Source organism: Pteropus alecto, unplaced genomic scaffold (assembly GCF_000325575.1).
Source record: "Pteropus alecto unplaced genomic scaffold, ASM32557v1 scaffold94, whole genome shotgun sequence".
Taxonomy (NCBI): Eukaryota; Metazoa; Chordata; class Mammalia; order Chiroptera; family Pteropodidae; genus Pteropus; species Pteropus alecto.
This window is the reverse complement of record NW_006437736.1, coordinates 6236833-6255375: the sequence shown is the minus strand read 5'-3', so window position 1 is coordinate 6255375 and position 18543 is coordinate 6236833. Positions and strand designations below refer to the sequence as shown.

The 18543-nt window shown below is 37.5% G+C and overlaps 1 protein-coding gene across 1 annotated transcript in view; it reads right to left on the bottom strand.

Annotated features, from left to right (window-relative positions):
* The window catches only part of CUNH12orf42 (chromosome unknown C12orf42 homolog), a 109766-nt gene that overhangs the window by 80453 nt on the left and 10770 nt on the right, over positions 1–18543 (bottom strand). Inside the window, exon 2 of the mRNA XM_015591445.1 lies at positions 13590–13729. Within this exon, the coding sequence (XP_015446931.1) occupies positions 13590–13729 (140 nt within the window). The remainder of the gene's footprint in view (positions 1–13589; positions 13730–18543) is intronic.

Sequence of the window (18543 nt, the reverse complement as noted above, 5' to 3'; positions counted from 1 at the left end):
CATTCATTGCCAGCTTTATCTATTATAATCAAGCTAATATGCAACTAATTAATTTGCTACATATCTAAAAAAAATCCATCTTTTATAGTAATAACACTATTCTAATAGTGTTATATATTTTATCTTTCTTAATATGCGAACATTTTTAAAGACGTAATAATGACCAAAGGGAGACTTATTGTCAATTTTATTATACAAAACTATAGCAATATATTCTTTCCAGAACCCTCTATTTTCATTGGGTACTATAATATACAGTTATTATCCAAAAGCAAAATCACAGAAAGTAAATTTGTGATATGGACAATTAGAGAGAGAAAAACAGAAAGACAGAGACAGACAGACAGACAGACATAAAACTGATTATTTGAATTGCACACTCCACTCCTAGTCTAAATATAAGTCATAAAGGGAGCTGATATTGTTTCCCCTGGTAACAGCCTGAGTGACCAATACCATGAGCCCTGGCAGCTGACCACAGTACTCTGAGCTGGTAGAGAATAAGAAAGGAGACTACACATGAACACCGGTGCCACATCTGGACTTGTTACCAACACAGCAAAACTCCAGCTGATACCCCAGCATAAAACACGTGTTCTGGAACTCTTTCTGTTAACATTTTAACTGGATCCAAATTTTTAACCTTTGAATTGGCACAAGTAAAATGTCAGAGTTCAGAATCAAAATGAGAAATATATTGAACATTGAGTCCTTTTTTATTGAACAGCCTTTCAGCTAAACATTAAGATTATTTTACCTCGACTAAATCATAATAACCAAATAAAGAATATTGTGATACAAATGCATGCTATGGTGTTTATCCGATAAGCTGGAATAAAATTTGAGAGAGTCTAATCTCCCGTATCGCAGAGAGCGGACTTGACTTTTCATTTGGGAGGATGCATTGTAGATACAGCAGGAAAAGCATGGCCTCTGGAGCCTGACATGGTGCATTTATCTCTTCCTTCTTTTGCTAGCTCTGTGACCTCCGGTAAACAATAACAAAAGCAACCATTTACCAAACACCTATGCTGTGCCAGGCATCTTACATGTGTTAACTCTTTAATCACAGTCTGAAGTAGCAGATATTAGAGAATTCAAGTAGTAACCAAAACTTACAATGATTTTATATATATATTATATTACATATTATATTATATATTCAAGTTAAAGTCATATTTTTAAAATAAAACTTTTTTACAATCTGAGGAAAAGCCAGCCTTCACCAAACATAATCAAATATATGAGGACAGTGGAAATCCATAAATGTCAGTTTAACAAAAAGTGGTCTATAAGATATAATGGAATTAAGTGAGTGATTATTGGGTGGTTTCAACCCCAGAAGCAGAGTAGAGTTTTATGTACTTGGCTACAGCCAAGAGAGAACTGCGTGGCCAGCGCTGAAGATGGCTTAGGCCACCAGGATAATATGTTATAAAGATGGTGCTAAATATGCCTACTTTGGAAAGAGGTGGACGGCCCTGTGAGACTCCCCTGAATGTGGTGCAGGCCTTCCCGGGAGGGGGCACCTCATGGAAATAAAAAGAAGCAATAAAGAAAATAGATAGAAGGGAGTAACTTGTTTACATTGTAAATTCAAGCATGCATATATGACAACTCCTGGGTATCATGGTCAAGTCCATGAAATTAATACATTTTATGACTGCATATTCACATTATTCCACCAGCCTCTCAAACTACTCAACCCTGCTACTGGGAGAAAACCACAGACTGAGATGCCAGAGAGAGCCTTGAGGCAGTCAGTTCTTGATGGCCTCCCCTTCTCCCAGCATAACCCAGGAATGCAGCCTCCGCCCCAGAGGCAGTTCAGCCAAAGGGGCTATCGCCTGAATTTTCTAGACAATAAACCAGGTCATCCACCAGGTCAGCTCTCATGTCTGGTAAGAGGCGATGCTGTAGATTTTAGTCCCAGCCCCTTGAATGCAAAGCTCATGCCTTTCCCACTGCACTCCCCTAGTGCTGGTCCGTAAATTAGTTAATATAGCCTCTGACACATAATAAGCATTTACTAGATGTAGCCCTTTGCTTTTTTATTTTTAAGACAGCTGCTGAATAATCTGCAAAATATCATGACAGTCTGTGACTCATGCTTTACAGTAACATATGCTTTCAGAATTTAATTTGGTTATGAACAGAATTAAATGTGCTGAAAATCAGACCACAAGATATTCATAATGAGGGACAGAACACAATATTCACCTTACGTGAAGAGCAATTATTTAACATGAATTCACGAATTGCTTGATGGTGTTTTCTTGTAGAGACAGGCGCAGCTGCTACACTGAGAAAGTGCCAAATTTTATTCATTTTTCCTCGTTTCCAGGAAGAGAAAGCCCTTCTGCCTTCTTCTGTAGGTCTCTTTATTTTTCTCAGATAGGTCCACATGATTTAGCAGTGATTACTAAAGCACCTGTTTTTCGTTTCAAAGTGTTTCTCATTGGCCTTTTGCAACCGATTGTGTGTATCCGTGGGTGGTGGGGTGTCATTCGGTTGCTGGTTTTATTATAATTAAAATTCAATAAGGGCCTGCACATTTATATAAAATAATACAGTCGTTGATATAAAAGCATTGCAGGAAAAAGTTTTGACTCCCAGAGTTTCTCAGTTGATCTGAAGAGCTGGTAAAGCCCTCAAAATCTGAGAGGACAGTCTATGAACCAAGAGGTTTAGTGCATCACAGGGGATGGGGGAGGAGTGAGTGGCATGCATCACTGGATGGAGCTCAACATTTTGGGAAAACAGCCACATTTTCTTGGGAGCTTGGAAATCCTATAATAGCCAGAGAACATTTCTGCAGTGAGGTTTCAGGTTGGTTATTTTCAATAAGGCTATATAAGAATGATAAATTTGTGGGGATAAGACATTCTCTTGAGACTGAAAAAAAAGCATTAAAGCAGCCCACTCCCGAAAAAGGGAGTGAATTTATTCACGTATGTGCTGCGCGTACTACTAAATGCAGGCAGTTCAAACAGTGTGCTTGATATTTTTGCCCTGAAATAACAAATTCACACTCTATCCACTCTGTAAAAAGAATCCACTCTTCCATACTTTGCATGATTCTGATTTTGTTTTTTTTCAAGCAAATAGGTGACCTTGAGAATTAGAATTCTATACCACTGTTTTAGCCTTCCATACTCTGAGCATTGTGTTTCAAAGCAAGCTACATCACTAATGAGTCCAATATTTGTTTCCACAGTAGTTACACAAAAGATAGTACAACTAGTATGTGCAAAAACAAAGGGCTGCTTGCTAATGTTGGTGTCATTTTACTAAGAAAAAGGGCCTCTCCTTCCCCCACACTCAGACTTGGACTTTGACAATTGTGTCTTCCGCCTAAGCCTTCACAGATCACTACAATAAAAGCTACATGAATGTCCCAGCTTAAGAAGTGTTCTTTCAAATACACAAATCACCCTCTTCCATATTTAGGAGAAAGTCAACATTGAACTTAAACGAAAAAGAGTAACATAAACATAACTTCTCTCTTCTATCCTTGAAATATGACCAGTACCTGAGCAGTTTAATGGGAAAGTCCTCTAACTTAACTGTGGCACAGTCCATGTGCTGTAAGTGACCCAAATCAGGGTAAACCTAATTATCTTGAAGCACTAACCAGTCTCTCTGCCTCTTATCTCTCTCTTATCCCTCTACTCCAATCCATCTCCCAAATTGACCTGGATTGATCTTCCTAAAGAATAGTTAACCTTCATGTTCTGGTCCCTGCTTGGAAATCACCAGAAGTTCTCTGTTTGGCATTTAAGACCTTCTGCCCCTTTATCCAAACCACTTTCCAGTCATAGCCACCATTGTCCCCTGGACACACTCTCAGCTCCCCCTTACACACACCTCCATGTGCTTCACGCTTTCCCAGCTGCATGGCAGCTTTCATACTCTGTCTTCTGCCTTGACACTCCCCTCTCACTATCTGCATCCAGGTCCCAATTTTAATGATCTAAGAGACCATTACTAACTTTTAAGCTCTTTGAGAAGGAAGATTATCCTGCCTATTTTTGAATCTTCTCAATAACTAAGAATGCCTTATGCTGGGTAGGTGCTTACACAATATTTACAGGATAGATAAATGGATGAATGCAGAGATGAGTAGGTGAAGAAATGGTTGAATTAATGGGTGAGTGGGAAGATCACAGATGAATAGCTAAGTGGATAAATTGTTCAATGGTTTGATGAATGAACTAATGAAGTATATCTTATCCCATGAGATTCAAGTAAGAGAAACAATATCTAATGCAGTCAGTTGACACTAAAAAATTTCTGGTAAAGAACATCAATTGAACTCTGACTCTGGTCTAATCCACCTTTGTTCACAAAGAAATTTTTTAAAAATAACTTCATTACTCTGTCCTATAGTCAAGAGCTAGAATAGCTGTTTCAATAACTAGCATGGGAATGGTATTTAAATTAATCTCACCGATGTTCATAGCAGTATTATTCACAGTGACCAGGACATGGAAGCAATCGAAGTGTCCACAATAGATGATTGGATAAAGAAGCTGTGGTACATATGTACAATGGAATATTACTCAGCCATAAGAAGAGATGAAATACTGCCATTTATGACAACATGGATGGACCTTGAGATAATCATGCTAAGTGAAATAAGCCAGACAGAAAAACTTGAAAATCACATAATATCACTTATATGTGAGATATATACCTAAAAGCAACAAATGAACAGGACAAACAAACAGAGATTCATGGACATGGACAATAGACTAGTGTTTACCAGAGGGTGGGGGTAGGAGGGAGGTAGACAGAGTAAAAGGGGTCAAATACGTGTTGACAGAAAGAAATTTAACTATTTTTGCGGTGAACACACAATGCAATGTGCGTATGTCTGTGTCTTACTGTTGAATTGTACACTTAAAACTTATGATTGTAGATTTCATTAACCGATATCATCATAAAAACAACAACAAAAATTAATCTCAACTCAGATGTGTTTCTAAAGTACTACCTAATCAAATCCTCCTTCCACTAACTAGGAAAATAATTTTCACATCTGAAAAATTCAGGTTTCTGGAACCATCAACATCTAGACACAGGCCACTGAGATTCCAAAACAAGCGTGGTAAAAGCCTGATATCAGCAGGCTTGTGTTCTTCTGAGATAGGAGTACACAGCCTCCACTTAAAGCCTAGAGTCTCTTATATAACACAGAATGCTACAAAGATAATTTGATCTCCAACAAGCAGCAGATTGCAAGCAGCTACTTGGATACTGCAGGGTTCTGGCACAGATCAGTGTATTTACCACAGTAAAAACTAACAATTTTTAGCCAACTGCTTAGCAGGGTGCAAGAAAACTGTTTTAAAACTGTTTTTAAAAAGCTTATTTTCTGTATGCAAAATTCCATGAAGTTTTGTTGTTGTTGTTGTTGTTGTTGTTGCTTTATTTTCTTTTGTTTTTGTAACCATATTATACAGCTTACTTACATTGTCTCTACTGTTGACGGAAATCTGGAGTTTTTTCTACTTGTGCTTCTGGTTCTCTGAGCCCATTGGTGAAACAGAATCAAACAGATGAGTCTCAAACAACTGCGCTAGAGGACAACAGTCAACTAGCCCAGTCCTAGGATATCATGAAAGGCTTCCTAAAGAGAGTGCCATCCAAACTTCATCCCTAATGAAGAAGGATGAGCAGGAAGACAGCTTGTGCAACAGAGAGATGATGGTGCTTTCAGGGAACCATAGCAGTTTAGAGAGATGGCAGCAGAGAGAAGAAAGAAAGATTAATGGCAGATAAGAGCTGGAGAGGAAGCAGAGTTTAGATGAGAAAAGACCTTATAAATTTGTAAAGGGGTTCGGAATGTATACTGGAGGCAATGGGGAGGCATCAAAAGGTTCGAAGCCAAGGTGTGACTTTTTAAGCAAAGATGCATCACCTTGGCCCCAATGTGGAGGTTGTGTGGGATGAAATAGACTAGAGGCAGAGTGACGACATAGAGGACCATGCCACTGATAACTGTTAAGTATCCTAGTGACCCCAACTCTCTGAATGTCCCCGGCCCAGAGTCCTCCAGGGTAGACTCCCAAATTCTCCAATTCTGCTTAGTGCACACACCAGTCCTTCGAACCTGTTTGCGTCCACTCCTTTAACTGAACTGGGATTCTCCATTTGACCTTGAGAAATGTAGCTGAGAATCACCCTTTGGTTATCTCCATTCTAGTCCCCTCTGGAGATACACCGCCATGACTCTGCCTCCTAGACACCAAACCTGCTATCAGTTTCATCAGGGTCCCCTGAGCAAGGGTTTTATCCAGAGCATTTTCTACCACAAAATTGAACTTGTGCAGAGTTTTTTGCAACAAATGTTTCCATAATTTTGATTAATTGTACAAAATTATATACATATATACATATATGTATTAAATTGCATTTTTAAAAACCAAAGGAAATGCTAGGAAGGGGGGTAGTTGCACCATCCTTCATATGCACAGTTTTTACATATTCAATATCAGCATAAACATAAACACAGAGGTAAGGGAGGGGGATCCACAGACTGAGGAGAAATGAGGAAAAGAGAGAAGGGAGGAAGAAAGTATAGAAGAGAGGTAAAGAGGCAACAAAAAGAATCAGACCAAATAAATGTAAACTTAAAAACACTTCAGGAAAAAGGAGCCCTCATACGCTGCTGGTGGGACTGCAAATTGGTGCAGCCACTATGGAAAATAGTATGGAGGTTCCTCAAAAAACTAAGAATGGATCTAACATATGATCCAGCAATCACTCTATTGGGTATTTACCCCAAAGACTTGAAAATCCATATCTGAGAAGATATTTGCACACCGATGTTCATAGCAGCATTATTCACAGTGTCCAGGACATGGAGCAACCAAAGTGTCCTACGATAGATGATTGGATAAAGAAACTGTGGTACATATATACAATGGAATATTACCCAGTCATAAGAAGAGATGAAATACTGCCATTTGCGACGACATAAGTGGATCTCGAGATAATCATGCTAAGCGAAATAGGCCAGACAGAAAAAGTTGAAAACCACATGATATCACTTATATGTGGGATATAAACCTAAAAGCAACAAATGAACAGGACAAACAGAGACTCATGGACATGGACTATAGACTAGTGGTTACCAGAGGACTATAGAGTAGTGGTTACTAGTGGGGTGGGGAAGGAGAGGGGAGGTAGATGGGGTAAAGAGGGTCAAATATGGGGGGGAGGGAGAGGGGCAGGTGGAAGTGGGTAAAGGGGATCAAATATATGGTAGCTGAAGGAAACTGGACTTTGGGTGGTGAACACACAATAGAATATACAGATGTCAGATGATAATGTACACCTGAAAATTATATGATTGTATTAACCAATGTTACCCCAATAAACTTAATTTAAAAAATAAAATAAAAATAAAAAACACTTTGTAAAACAAAACAAAACTAATATTCCAATACAGTAGCATTATCTAAGAACTGTTTCAAAACAACTGTTCCAACACACGCCATTGGGCTATAACTCCCTTATAACTGAAGGAGGCAGCACTACCTGAAGTCCGCGCAAAGGTTTCTGTGAAAGGTACAAATTGCTAAAATTGTCAGCATAACAGCTCCAGAGAAGGAATGACTAATTGCAAGATGCTTTAGTCCTAGTCTCTGATCCTATACACCTGGTACATGCATCCTCCAAAAAAGGAAATAAGATGATCTGACATTATACTATTTGAATCTGAAATGTATTCGTTGGAGCCAGAGAGATTAATTTATGTGTAATGAAATATTGAACTTGATTAGATTTGGTATTGAATTATTAAATTATTTCTTAAATAAAGAAAAAAGAGGTGTTGCTCTGAAGGGCAAGAATAGAATAAATCTGAGTGAAATCTCCATTTTTGAATAACCTCTTGTTCTTTTCAAATCTCTTTAAATTCACTGAAATGAATTTGAGTCCTGTAAAGGTCATGACTCAATAAAAGAAAAACCCCAAATTGATTTAAAGGGGCTAATCACGGGGGACATTTGCAGTACGTTCAAGAAACAACCTTCTGAAATGGAAGAGAATTGGCCAACAATTCCATTTTACATGTTAATATAACAGCCAATTATTGTTCAACAAAAGCAATATCCCAATTCATTCTTTTTCACGAAGTAACGACTCTGGTTTGTGAGTTGAGAAAATAAAATGATGGACTAGACACACGCCACAGAGGAAAAGTGTGGGGTAGGATTTGGGGCTTTTTACTGGATGTGGTACATTTCATTAGAGGTTCTGAGTCTCCCGCTGGGCTCTTATTTCTAAGCCTTTTGTGTGGGATTTTCCTTTTAAAATGATACCTCAATGCAAACGTCCACATTAGTGTAAGAAAGCACTTAGCACACGCCTAAGAAACCTGTAGAATGGTCATGGAAAGCACGGAAATTTTTAAAGCAAAAATAAAGGGAATAAAATGGAATACTTTTTGGCCGCTATAGCAGGTGGGTATTTGGTTGTTGAAACCTGCTCTAAAACAAGCAGGACTGGAACTCTGGCAAGAGAAAAGACACTCGTGTTCCAATAATTCCAACAAAACTAAATTACAGACCTGGGAACATTCAAAACACACACACACACACACACACACACACACACACACACACCACCCTTCAAAAGAAAAATAAAACAATGCTTCCAAAATAGGCCCGATTATGTGGGTCACTGCATACTGTGTATTTCCCCTGTAGCATTTTATCGTGGTTACTGTTGCCAGGGGACACTTGATGCTCTCATTATATATGTTTGTCTTTCACATCAGAGCCAGTCTTTTCCCTTGGATGCTCCCAGAACTGTAACAGAAATGAAAATAAGGAATGGACCCCATTATTACACAAATACCTACAAAGCAGAGGGAGTGACCCCCATAGGTCACCGTGTTGTCCCTAGAAGCATTGATGCCCTTGCCCTGGGGGCCCCCAGCCTTTTGTCACAGGGTCAAAGCCAGGACCTCAGCTGAGTATCCTCTGTGAAGAATTAACAAGTGTGACAATTTGTGGGCCCTCCCCCCTCGGCCCCTGGGCCAGCCTGCCTGAATGCTGTAAATAGAGACATCTGGATAGAGCCCTTTCACTGCAGTAATTGAAAATGAACACGGATCAAGTTCTGGCCTGTTGTATTCATAAATCTTGAGGCTTAATTACATTAAAGGGAAATCTAGGGCCCAGCACTATGGAAACTGCAGATTCTATCAGGCGCTTGAATCATGAATCTTTAAGATAAGTGGGTTTTCTCTCCCCTCCCCATCCTCAACTCTTTACTAGGGTTGAATGGGAAATTTCCAGCCTTCCAGTATGAATGCATCAGGAATCTTCTGGGAAGGTTTTGGGGCTCCACCATTTGTACATGTGCTTCCGTTGCAGGTTCCATGGGTGACGTGTATGGTATTCCTCCGAGCAGATCAGCATTTTGAGGCCTATAATTAGGCCATTTTCTAAGAGTAATGATGACGGATTTGACAGGTATTTAAACTATGTTTTCCCCTCCAGTTGAGCAGAAAGGGTGTGCATTTAGTTAAAATTTAATGATTTTAAAAAAATATATGGCAAATGAACATTTTGGACAAAGTCAAAACTCTAGATATCCCTTTTAAAGATAATGAGTTGAAAATTATATACCTGGGTAATTCTACTGAAATGATAGATGATAGATGATAGATAGATAGATAGATAGATAGATAGATAGATAGATAGATAGATAGATGATAGGTAGATGATAGGTAGATGATAGGTAGATAGATAGATAGATATAGATAGATAGATAGATAGATAGATAGATAGATAGATAGATCCATATATCCATCATGAAATTTTTTTATTTGCCGAATAAAAAAATTCACTCTATTAACTATAGATTTAAAAGGAAGTGCCTAACACTGGCGGTTTGTTAGGTTTATGTTTTTGTTATAATTTCATGTACTGTATGATAGAGCCACTTTGGTAAATGGATGGATGGAAAGCAGTGTCGCTTAACTTCCTACAAATACATCTACATCAGTCACCAGGCAGAAGGCCTTTAAGGACAGGCTTCACACATGACTCCCAGTCTCCCACAGCCTGTGGGCACACAATAAGTTGTGTGAGGATGAGCTAATAAATGAATCTGCATACTGGATCTGTATTTCTGGGATGGGCTGTAATAATGTAATCTATTACTCCCACCCCTTTGTCTTCATTCCTTTGTGGTAACTTCCCAGCCTCAAATGAGAAAAATCACTGGGTACAAAAACATGTCAAGGAACTACGAGGAGACTGTAATAGCAGTTATCATGGATCTAGAATCTAATCTGTCCAATGTTTGCTATGGTTCACCTGCACAGTCTCTCAAATGCTCATAACAATCCATCAAGTCAGATATCATTATTTTCATTTTCTAATTTGAGAAACTGTGGTTTCTCAGATGAATTAGGAGCCCAAGACCACACAGCTTGGAATGATGGAGTTGAAAATTAAATAGAGGCCATTTTGACTCTAAAGTCCATGCTATTTCTAGTGAACTACATCAATATCTAACCTTTTATGGAGATCTGCCATTTATAAAACATTGTCCTAAATATCATGGGCAGTATAATATTATGGTATAACCATGAGCTCTGGGTTCAAATCCTTCATCCTGCACTTATTTGTGATGGCAGCCTAGACAAGTTAACCTATCTTACTTCCCAAGTTCCTCACCCTCAAAGGAGGAATGGTAATGATAGTGATAGCAACAGTCAAATTTGAGGATCATTCTGAAGATGAATAAGATTATATACAAATGTGTGTGTGTGTGTGTGTGTGTGTGTATACTATTTAGCCTGGTCCATAATAAGTGCTCAAGAAACAATAACTATACTATTCTTTCATACAAGTTTTCAATGAATGCTTTCTATGATGATTTAATTTTCTAGAAACCTGTAATAAATGACTCATTTACTAGAAACTTATTAGAACCATGTTAGGAAATCATGAGGTATAACTGAAGGTTCCCAACCCCTAAAGAGGCTTGCAGCTAGTGAGGACGAAAATGAGTAAATCTTCAGCCTTATTATATTTTATGAGCTGAACTGTGTCCCCCAAAATTTATATGTTGAAGTCCTAACCCCCAGTACCTCAGAATGTAACTGTATTTGGAGAGAGGGCCTTTAAAGAGGCAATTAAGGTTAAATGAGGTCATACTGATAAATTGTGATCCAATCTGAATAGTGTCCTTACAAGAAGAGATTAGGACACAGACAGCTACAGAGGGAAGGCCAGAGGGAGGACACAGCAATAAGGTGGCCATCTACAGGCCAAGAAGAGAGGTCTCAGAAGAAACCAGTCTTGATCTTGGACTTCTATTATCCAGAAATGTGAGAACGTAAATTTCTGCTGTTTAGGCCACCCAGTCTATGGTATTTTATTATAGCAGCCCTGACAAATTAATACATTATACAAAGTAGATTCCAAACAATAGCATAAGAACAAATAACCCAAGCCCAGAAAGACTCCCTTAGAACTATGTACTTTCTTCATAATATCTGACACAATATGGTAATTGTTCATTTACTCATCTATATTACCTAAAGCAGAAGCTTCCTAACAGTAAGATATAGATATGTTTGCTATTATGTTCCCAACACCTAGCACAGGTCCTGGTACCAACAGATATTCATTAAATAAATAAAACAATGAGAAGTGCTTTACTCTTTCTTTCTGTGCTTCAGGGTAACCAAATAATTGATGAAAGAAAGTTCTTCTTTATAGAAATATTATAGCTAATAAGTGCAGAAAGAATGATAGAATAGGTGTTTGCCATCTTGTAATCCTTAATGCAAGAATGGATTTAGTCAATGATTAAAAAATGGATTCTAAAATTATTAGTGAGTAGTTGATGGGGAATTTACAATAAAAGGATTATGTTAATACCACTTGTGTTCAGTGATCAATCTTAAGATATCTAAAACGGAGATGACTAGATAGAATGTGCCTTGTGATGTAATATAACGAGAAAAACATAACACAACCTCTGAAGTATCTTTTCTAAAAAATTGTACCAATGTGTAAGTGAACCTCTAGATCTAACTACCTGTTTACAAAAATGTAGAAGATTGAAGAACAAGTTAAAAAGTACATCATTAAAGTAAAGTAAGATCCAGAATGTGGGACGTTTTACAAAGAAATGACCCATTCTCTTTAACAAGACTATAGTATGGGTTGGAGGGACGAAAATTAAAATGAACTTAAGAGATATATGCAAAATGGGCAATTTGCTTGACTCTTGATTCAATCCTACCAAATGTAAAAGGAACATTTTTGAGACAATCTGGGGAAAAAATATGGACTAATGATAAATTGTGTTGATAAATTACTGTTTTAATATTGTTAGAAATAATAATCGCATAGACAGTATGTAAAACTAGAAAGTCATGCAAATTTAGTTATGTATCTATAAATCCTTATCCATTAATAACACATACTGAAGAATTTATGGGTAAACAGCATGATGTTTGAGAATTTCCATAATAATTTTTAAACTTCTTGGTTCTCATAAATTCTATATAAAAGATGGCAAATATCATCATGGCTGTTTCTTAAGGGGAAGACACTAGTAACCCAACTCTCTTGGTGAAGAAGCTTGCCAAAGTTATTCAATCAGGAAGTGGCAGGACCTGCTTCTTCTTACTCCTATTCCAGTGTGCATGGGCATTTCACTTTAGACCCCTAACTCCAAAATTAGGGGTGAAAGCGTAAATTTTAAATTATCACTTACGGTGATGCAATCACCTTGCTGGGTGTTTTATATGCATTATTTCATTTGATCTCCACCACAAAACCATGAAGTCTGTGCTACGAGACCCATTTTGCAGGTAAACCAGAGTTCAAAAAGGTTGTGTGATTTGCCTAAAGTGGTGCAGGATACAAACCCAGGTCTGTCAGACTCTACATCAAATGAGGAAAGCAAGTCCTTCACCATGAAGTCAAATCAGCGTGGCAATCACCACGTACTGCGGCTTATTTCTTGGTGAGTAGCAATGTGTATTAGTTTAGCCAAAGTTCCCAAACTTTGACCACAAAACCTTTTTTTACACTTAAAATCTATTAACCTAACCTGGCCCATGAATTACATCTTGAGAAACGCTCCATTGCTCCAAGCTAGCAATGGGTGATCTCTTAATATATTTCTACCATTTTTTAAATTTGGGAATGTTAATACATACCATTAAAAGAGAAAGGAATAAATCCATTTATTTAGCAAGCAAACAGTTGACTCTATGTGACCAGCATCATTTTCAACTGCTATGCAACTATCTTTACTCTGTCAAAAGCAATATTATTTTCTCTCGAGCAATTAGACTTCTAAGTATTGTACTTTCCAAGTTTTAGGCACTCCTTACCCAACCCAAGCTTATCAGAAAGTTTATTTCTTAAAATAGTGAATGAAAACTGGGGAGGAAATTTGGCATTAATACCACATACGAGCCCAAGGCTGTCGGCAAAATTTTATAGAAATGAGTAAAATTTTTTTCTTGAGATCTGAAGCCTTCAAACTGAAACTTGGATTGGATTAGGGCCCATCCATGTGACCTCTTTAACCTTAATTACCTCTTTGAAAGTCTCATCTCCAAATACATCACATTCTGAGTTTGTGGGGGTGAGGGCTTCAACATATGAATTTTGGTTCAGCCTGTAATATCCACCTACTGTTATCTCATTTTGAACTGAACTTGCATTTCCTCGATTTACTAATGAGAAAAAGCATCTTCATATTCTGATTGGCCATTAACATAGGCTTTTTTGCAAAATACTTGTACAAGTCCTTTACCCATTTTTCTATGGTAGTGTTTGCTTTTAAAAATAAAATGGTCATAAAGTTATTTATATATCCTGGATATTAATATTTTCTGGATTATTTGTGTTGCAAAGATCCTTCCCCATTTTGCAAGTTATCCTTTCATTTTCTTTGTGATGTCTAAATGAACACAACTAATTTTTAATGTATTGTACTAATAAAATCTTTCATTTACGGTTAGTACTCTTTGCGTCTTGTTTATGAAAATTTTCTCTGGCTTCAAGTTGTAAAGATGTTCTGCTATATTGTCTTTTAAAAGATTTATAGATTGTCTTATATATTCAAGTCTCTAATCTACTTTAAATTGATTTTTATATATAGTATAAGACGAATTTCTTTCTTTCTGTAGGGATAATCGATTGCTCCAGCACCAGTTATTGAAAAGTCCACAGTTTCATCACCAATCTGCAGCAATAGTAATAATAATCGCAATCCTATCTGCTTTCCTTCTTTCTGGAATTCCTCCTTGCAGTTAGAATAGCACTTGAATATAACTTATTAGTAATAGTAGTAGCATTATATCTAGTAACATTTAAGTATTCCTTCCATTGTATTATTAGCTCTCAGAGGGAAGGACTCTGTCTTTCTTATATCTGTTTCCTTCAGATAATATAGCAAAGAGGCTAGATAAAGAAAGTATAAAAGGAAGCCTTGGAGAATTCTATTTCAAGATTGGGTACATGTCACAGTCTCCCAAACCAACAATTGTTTCTTGAATTGAATTAATTTGAATTACTGGTATAAAGCTTATAAAGCAATGGCTCTCATATTCTAGTTCTGCAGTGATATAATCTTGTAATTGAGATATAATATAAATGAGTTTCAAGTGTACAACATATCTGTATCTGTATATGCTGCAAAGTGATCAACTCACCACAATAAGTCTAGTTAATATCTACCACCATAGCTACAAATTTTTTTTCTTGTGATGAAAACTGGAGCGATATAATTTTTAAAGAAGGGTGGTATAGGCAGAAATGTCTATCTTTATAACCTTCTTTGAGTTTTAAGGGTTTTCAAAATTGTAGTCCAAAGCAATGTTTATTTAGAATTTCCCTATCTTTTCTGTTCTCCTAGGAGTCTTTTATTCATCTCCCTCAAATAAACTCTCATCTGCACCATTCTGGTCTCATGCTCCCGTCTTGGTCTGCCATTTTCTCTCTGCTCCTCTCAACACTGTCTGAGAAGTCTCATCTCTCTACCACGGTCTCCTTAAGGTGTGAGGTTCTTCTTCTATTTTCATTGATATTCTGTTAAAAATAAACGCACGCATATTTTTGTCTATTTCTCTCCTTAGAGAGGAGAAGATGTGAACCTACATGTTAATTTTTATCCTATCAAGCTTAGAATAAGTATTTATGAGTAAGTTGGAGACATTTAAAACACCGACTTATTTGTTACTGAGAACATCTACCCATACAATATTCCTTTTGACTTTATCCAGGACACATTTCCCTTACTAAGAATCCTAAACCTACATACTCCTCTTTGTTTATGGGATGATGATGTCACTGATGTCTCTAGAACAGACTTCCTTTGAATATGAAGGCTTTTGACATTTATAAGAAATTTTCCGGAATCAAAAGCAGTTTCTCAAACCTTCTCAGTAAAAAGATCTTTCATCACTGCCTTAGTTCACTAATGTTTGGGCTCAAAACTCCACAGTGTTAGAATTGTTCATTGTACCCAGAAAAGGAGGCTTTCAACTCAGTATCCATCATTCTTGTTATCCAAATAACAGAAACATAACGTGTGTTTGGATAACAAGAAAAGAACCAATAGCAAAACACAAAAGTGAGCATATGGAACTTAACTAACATTGAGTATTTCCTCTGATGTCCACTTAGGTACATGGTACTGCATACCTTTCCATAAAAATCAATTTTGCTTAAAGGTTGAAGTTTATCAGTAGACCTTTAAAATTGGGCTGTGATTCTTCCCTCTTCAATCTGAACCCGTCTACACTTTTTCTTTTAGCAATTCTTCATAGATCCAAAGATGTTCCTTTTGTATTATTTCATCACGTAAATCAGCAATCTAGAAAATTCCTTTAGGCAATCATTTTCTACTTGTGTTTTCTGTGTCTGATTTTTAAGGTCATATAATCTGCTTTGAAAAAATCGTTGGAATGATGAAAAGACTTCTCAAAGAAAAGGACTGTCTGGTCAACTACTGTCTTGAAAACGTGATTTCTAAGAAACCTAAATGGTCCATACGCAATGCAAAGGGCAAGAACACCTGGGCCTGATATTTCCTCTCCCTTTTGTGATCTTTCCCTCAATCGACTCATTCACAAATACGTGCTGAAGAATGACTATGTTCGCAGAACTTCAATCTTGTTGCTTTAAGTCACTGAAAACTTTTATTTACTTATTTTCCACTTTGAACCTGATGCACATGATGGTAAAGGGATAATTCTGGGAGTTTGCAATTCCAAATGAACATGTAGGTATACTGAATTCCTATAGCACTTTGTCCTTCCACCAAAAAAAAAGGTCACTTTTAATACAATTGGTAAAAGAAGCTACTGGCAGGAAGGATACTGTGTTTCTCTCAGGAAATTCACTTTTCTCTTTTCCGTGTTTGCGCACTAGAAACTGTTAGTCTGCTCCTTCATCTATGGCTTAAAAGGACAGAAGAGATGAAGTTAATGTTGCCCTCATCTCTGTGTAGCGAGGGTGCTGTAAGCTCCATCTAGCTGATCATCTCCCAAACACAGTGAGAAAATGACAGCCTCGGTGCCAGACCTGCTCTCCTGGCTCAAGCCGTTGTTTCGTAACCATGTTCCTTTGTGCAATCTGTCCAGTTGTCACAGCAATGTTGTACTGCTATGTCAGCCAGGTCAGCTGAATGGAGATCTACGTGTGTCTGTTTTTAAAATATTTTTAGTTCCCATACTTTCGAAAACATCTAGTTAAGTTGCCTAAATAGCTTGCTCTTTCAAGCTTTTAAATCAGTTGCCGTGGTAACGGATGTTCAAAGACAGGGGCCTACAATTTTATATTAAACTATGTTTTCCTCAACTTCCCGCAAGCTTCACATTTACATGCTCTGTCTCGGGGGAAGGGTAGTAAACCCCCTCCCCGGCCCCCCAATGCAAAATTCAATCTTTATCCCCTCTTTGAATTACAATTCTTTTTAAATAAAAAACTCCACATTACACTCAAAATTCAGCCATAACATAATGCGATTTCATATCATTCTTAGTGTTTAGAAGACCTGAAAATATTAAAATAATCATAGTAGTAACTGCAAAAAGAAAGAGGGAAAAGCATTAAGCTCTATTGCCTGTTCTCAAACTACACTTCAGATAAAATTAAAACTACACAACTCCATAGACCGGTCATCTTGAAACAAAGAACAAAAGCTTAATCACATATCTAGACAGGGCAATTAAAGTCAAGACCACAGAAATCTAATTCTCCAAGCACATCCATGCATAATAACCACTATTGGAAATGTGGTCTATACTGAAAAGCCTCTGTGTCTGTATAGAATCTGTACTTTTTAATTATGAGACATTTCACATAAAGAAGACCTGGGGGGCAGGGGGAATCTAACAAACCAGGGTTGAGGAACAAACCAGACTCTGAAACTGGTAGGTTTCTAGCACCAGCTTGTAAGAAGAAAAAGAAAAAGAAAACAGACAGTACTTTTCCAAGAACTCACTGCAAAACTGCTTTGTGAAAAGGCATGGGGTGGAGTAGAAAGGGTATGCTGGCTTGTAGAACAGGGAAGACCCAGGTTCAAATACCAGCTCTGCCTCTTATCAAATGTGTGACACTGGATACATTACTTACCCTCTCTGAACCTCATTCCCCCTCTGGGATAAAAATGGATTTTTATTTAATCATCCGATGAGCTCTCCTATGGAAAATATTCAGCTTAGCAAAGTCTTAGTAAGTGTTCATCTTTTTTTGTTTTCTCATCCCCATTAGGAATCCCTGAGTTTAAAAGCAAGAAATTAATTTTTCTAATGGTTCTTGAAACTTGATCATCTCATTTCTCAGGTGGACCACAGGGGTCTCTGTAACCACACCTTACCCAGGATGTCAAATTAGCTCAAGGGCAAAGGCTCATGGTTAATAATTGAATCTTACCTACTCAGGATACTAGATGAGATAACCACAGTATCCCTCACATCTTAGGAGAACTGGTCTGCTTCCAAACAAAAAGATTAGAATGATTTGTGGATTAGTCAGATCCTCTGAGAAGCAGATGCCAAGATAGATTAAACATGTAAGAAATTTATTAGGGTAAATATCTGTGAGAGAAAATGGGAAGGAACAAGTCTGAATTTGAGGGAAGGAGAGAGAAAAGGAAAGAAGGAAGATTGAGTGGAAGCTTCCTAGACTGCAATGCGATCTGAGGAAAGTGCACCTAGAATTTGGGGAGGCTAGCTCAGCCAGCAGAGGAGCCCCTTGTCTCCTAGGATGGGTCTCAGAATCCCTACCATATGTGGCCCCATGACAGATTTGAGAGGTAAATTCTCATGACTGCCATAGCTCCCTAATTAGGTTTCATATTTTCTCTAGCTACAGACACAGCCTTAAATTAAAACTTGGGTGTTTCAAAAGGAACACAGATATATAAAATCAATCTTTTTAATTAATAAGTTCTTCCTATGAAGTAAGCTATGTACAAACAGAGGTGCTGGTGGCATTGCCTTTCTCTGCCTGGTGCTCCTGCCACAGCTAGGACACTCTT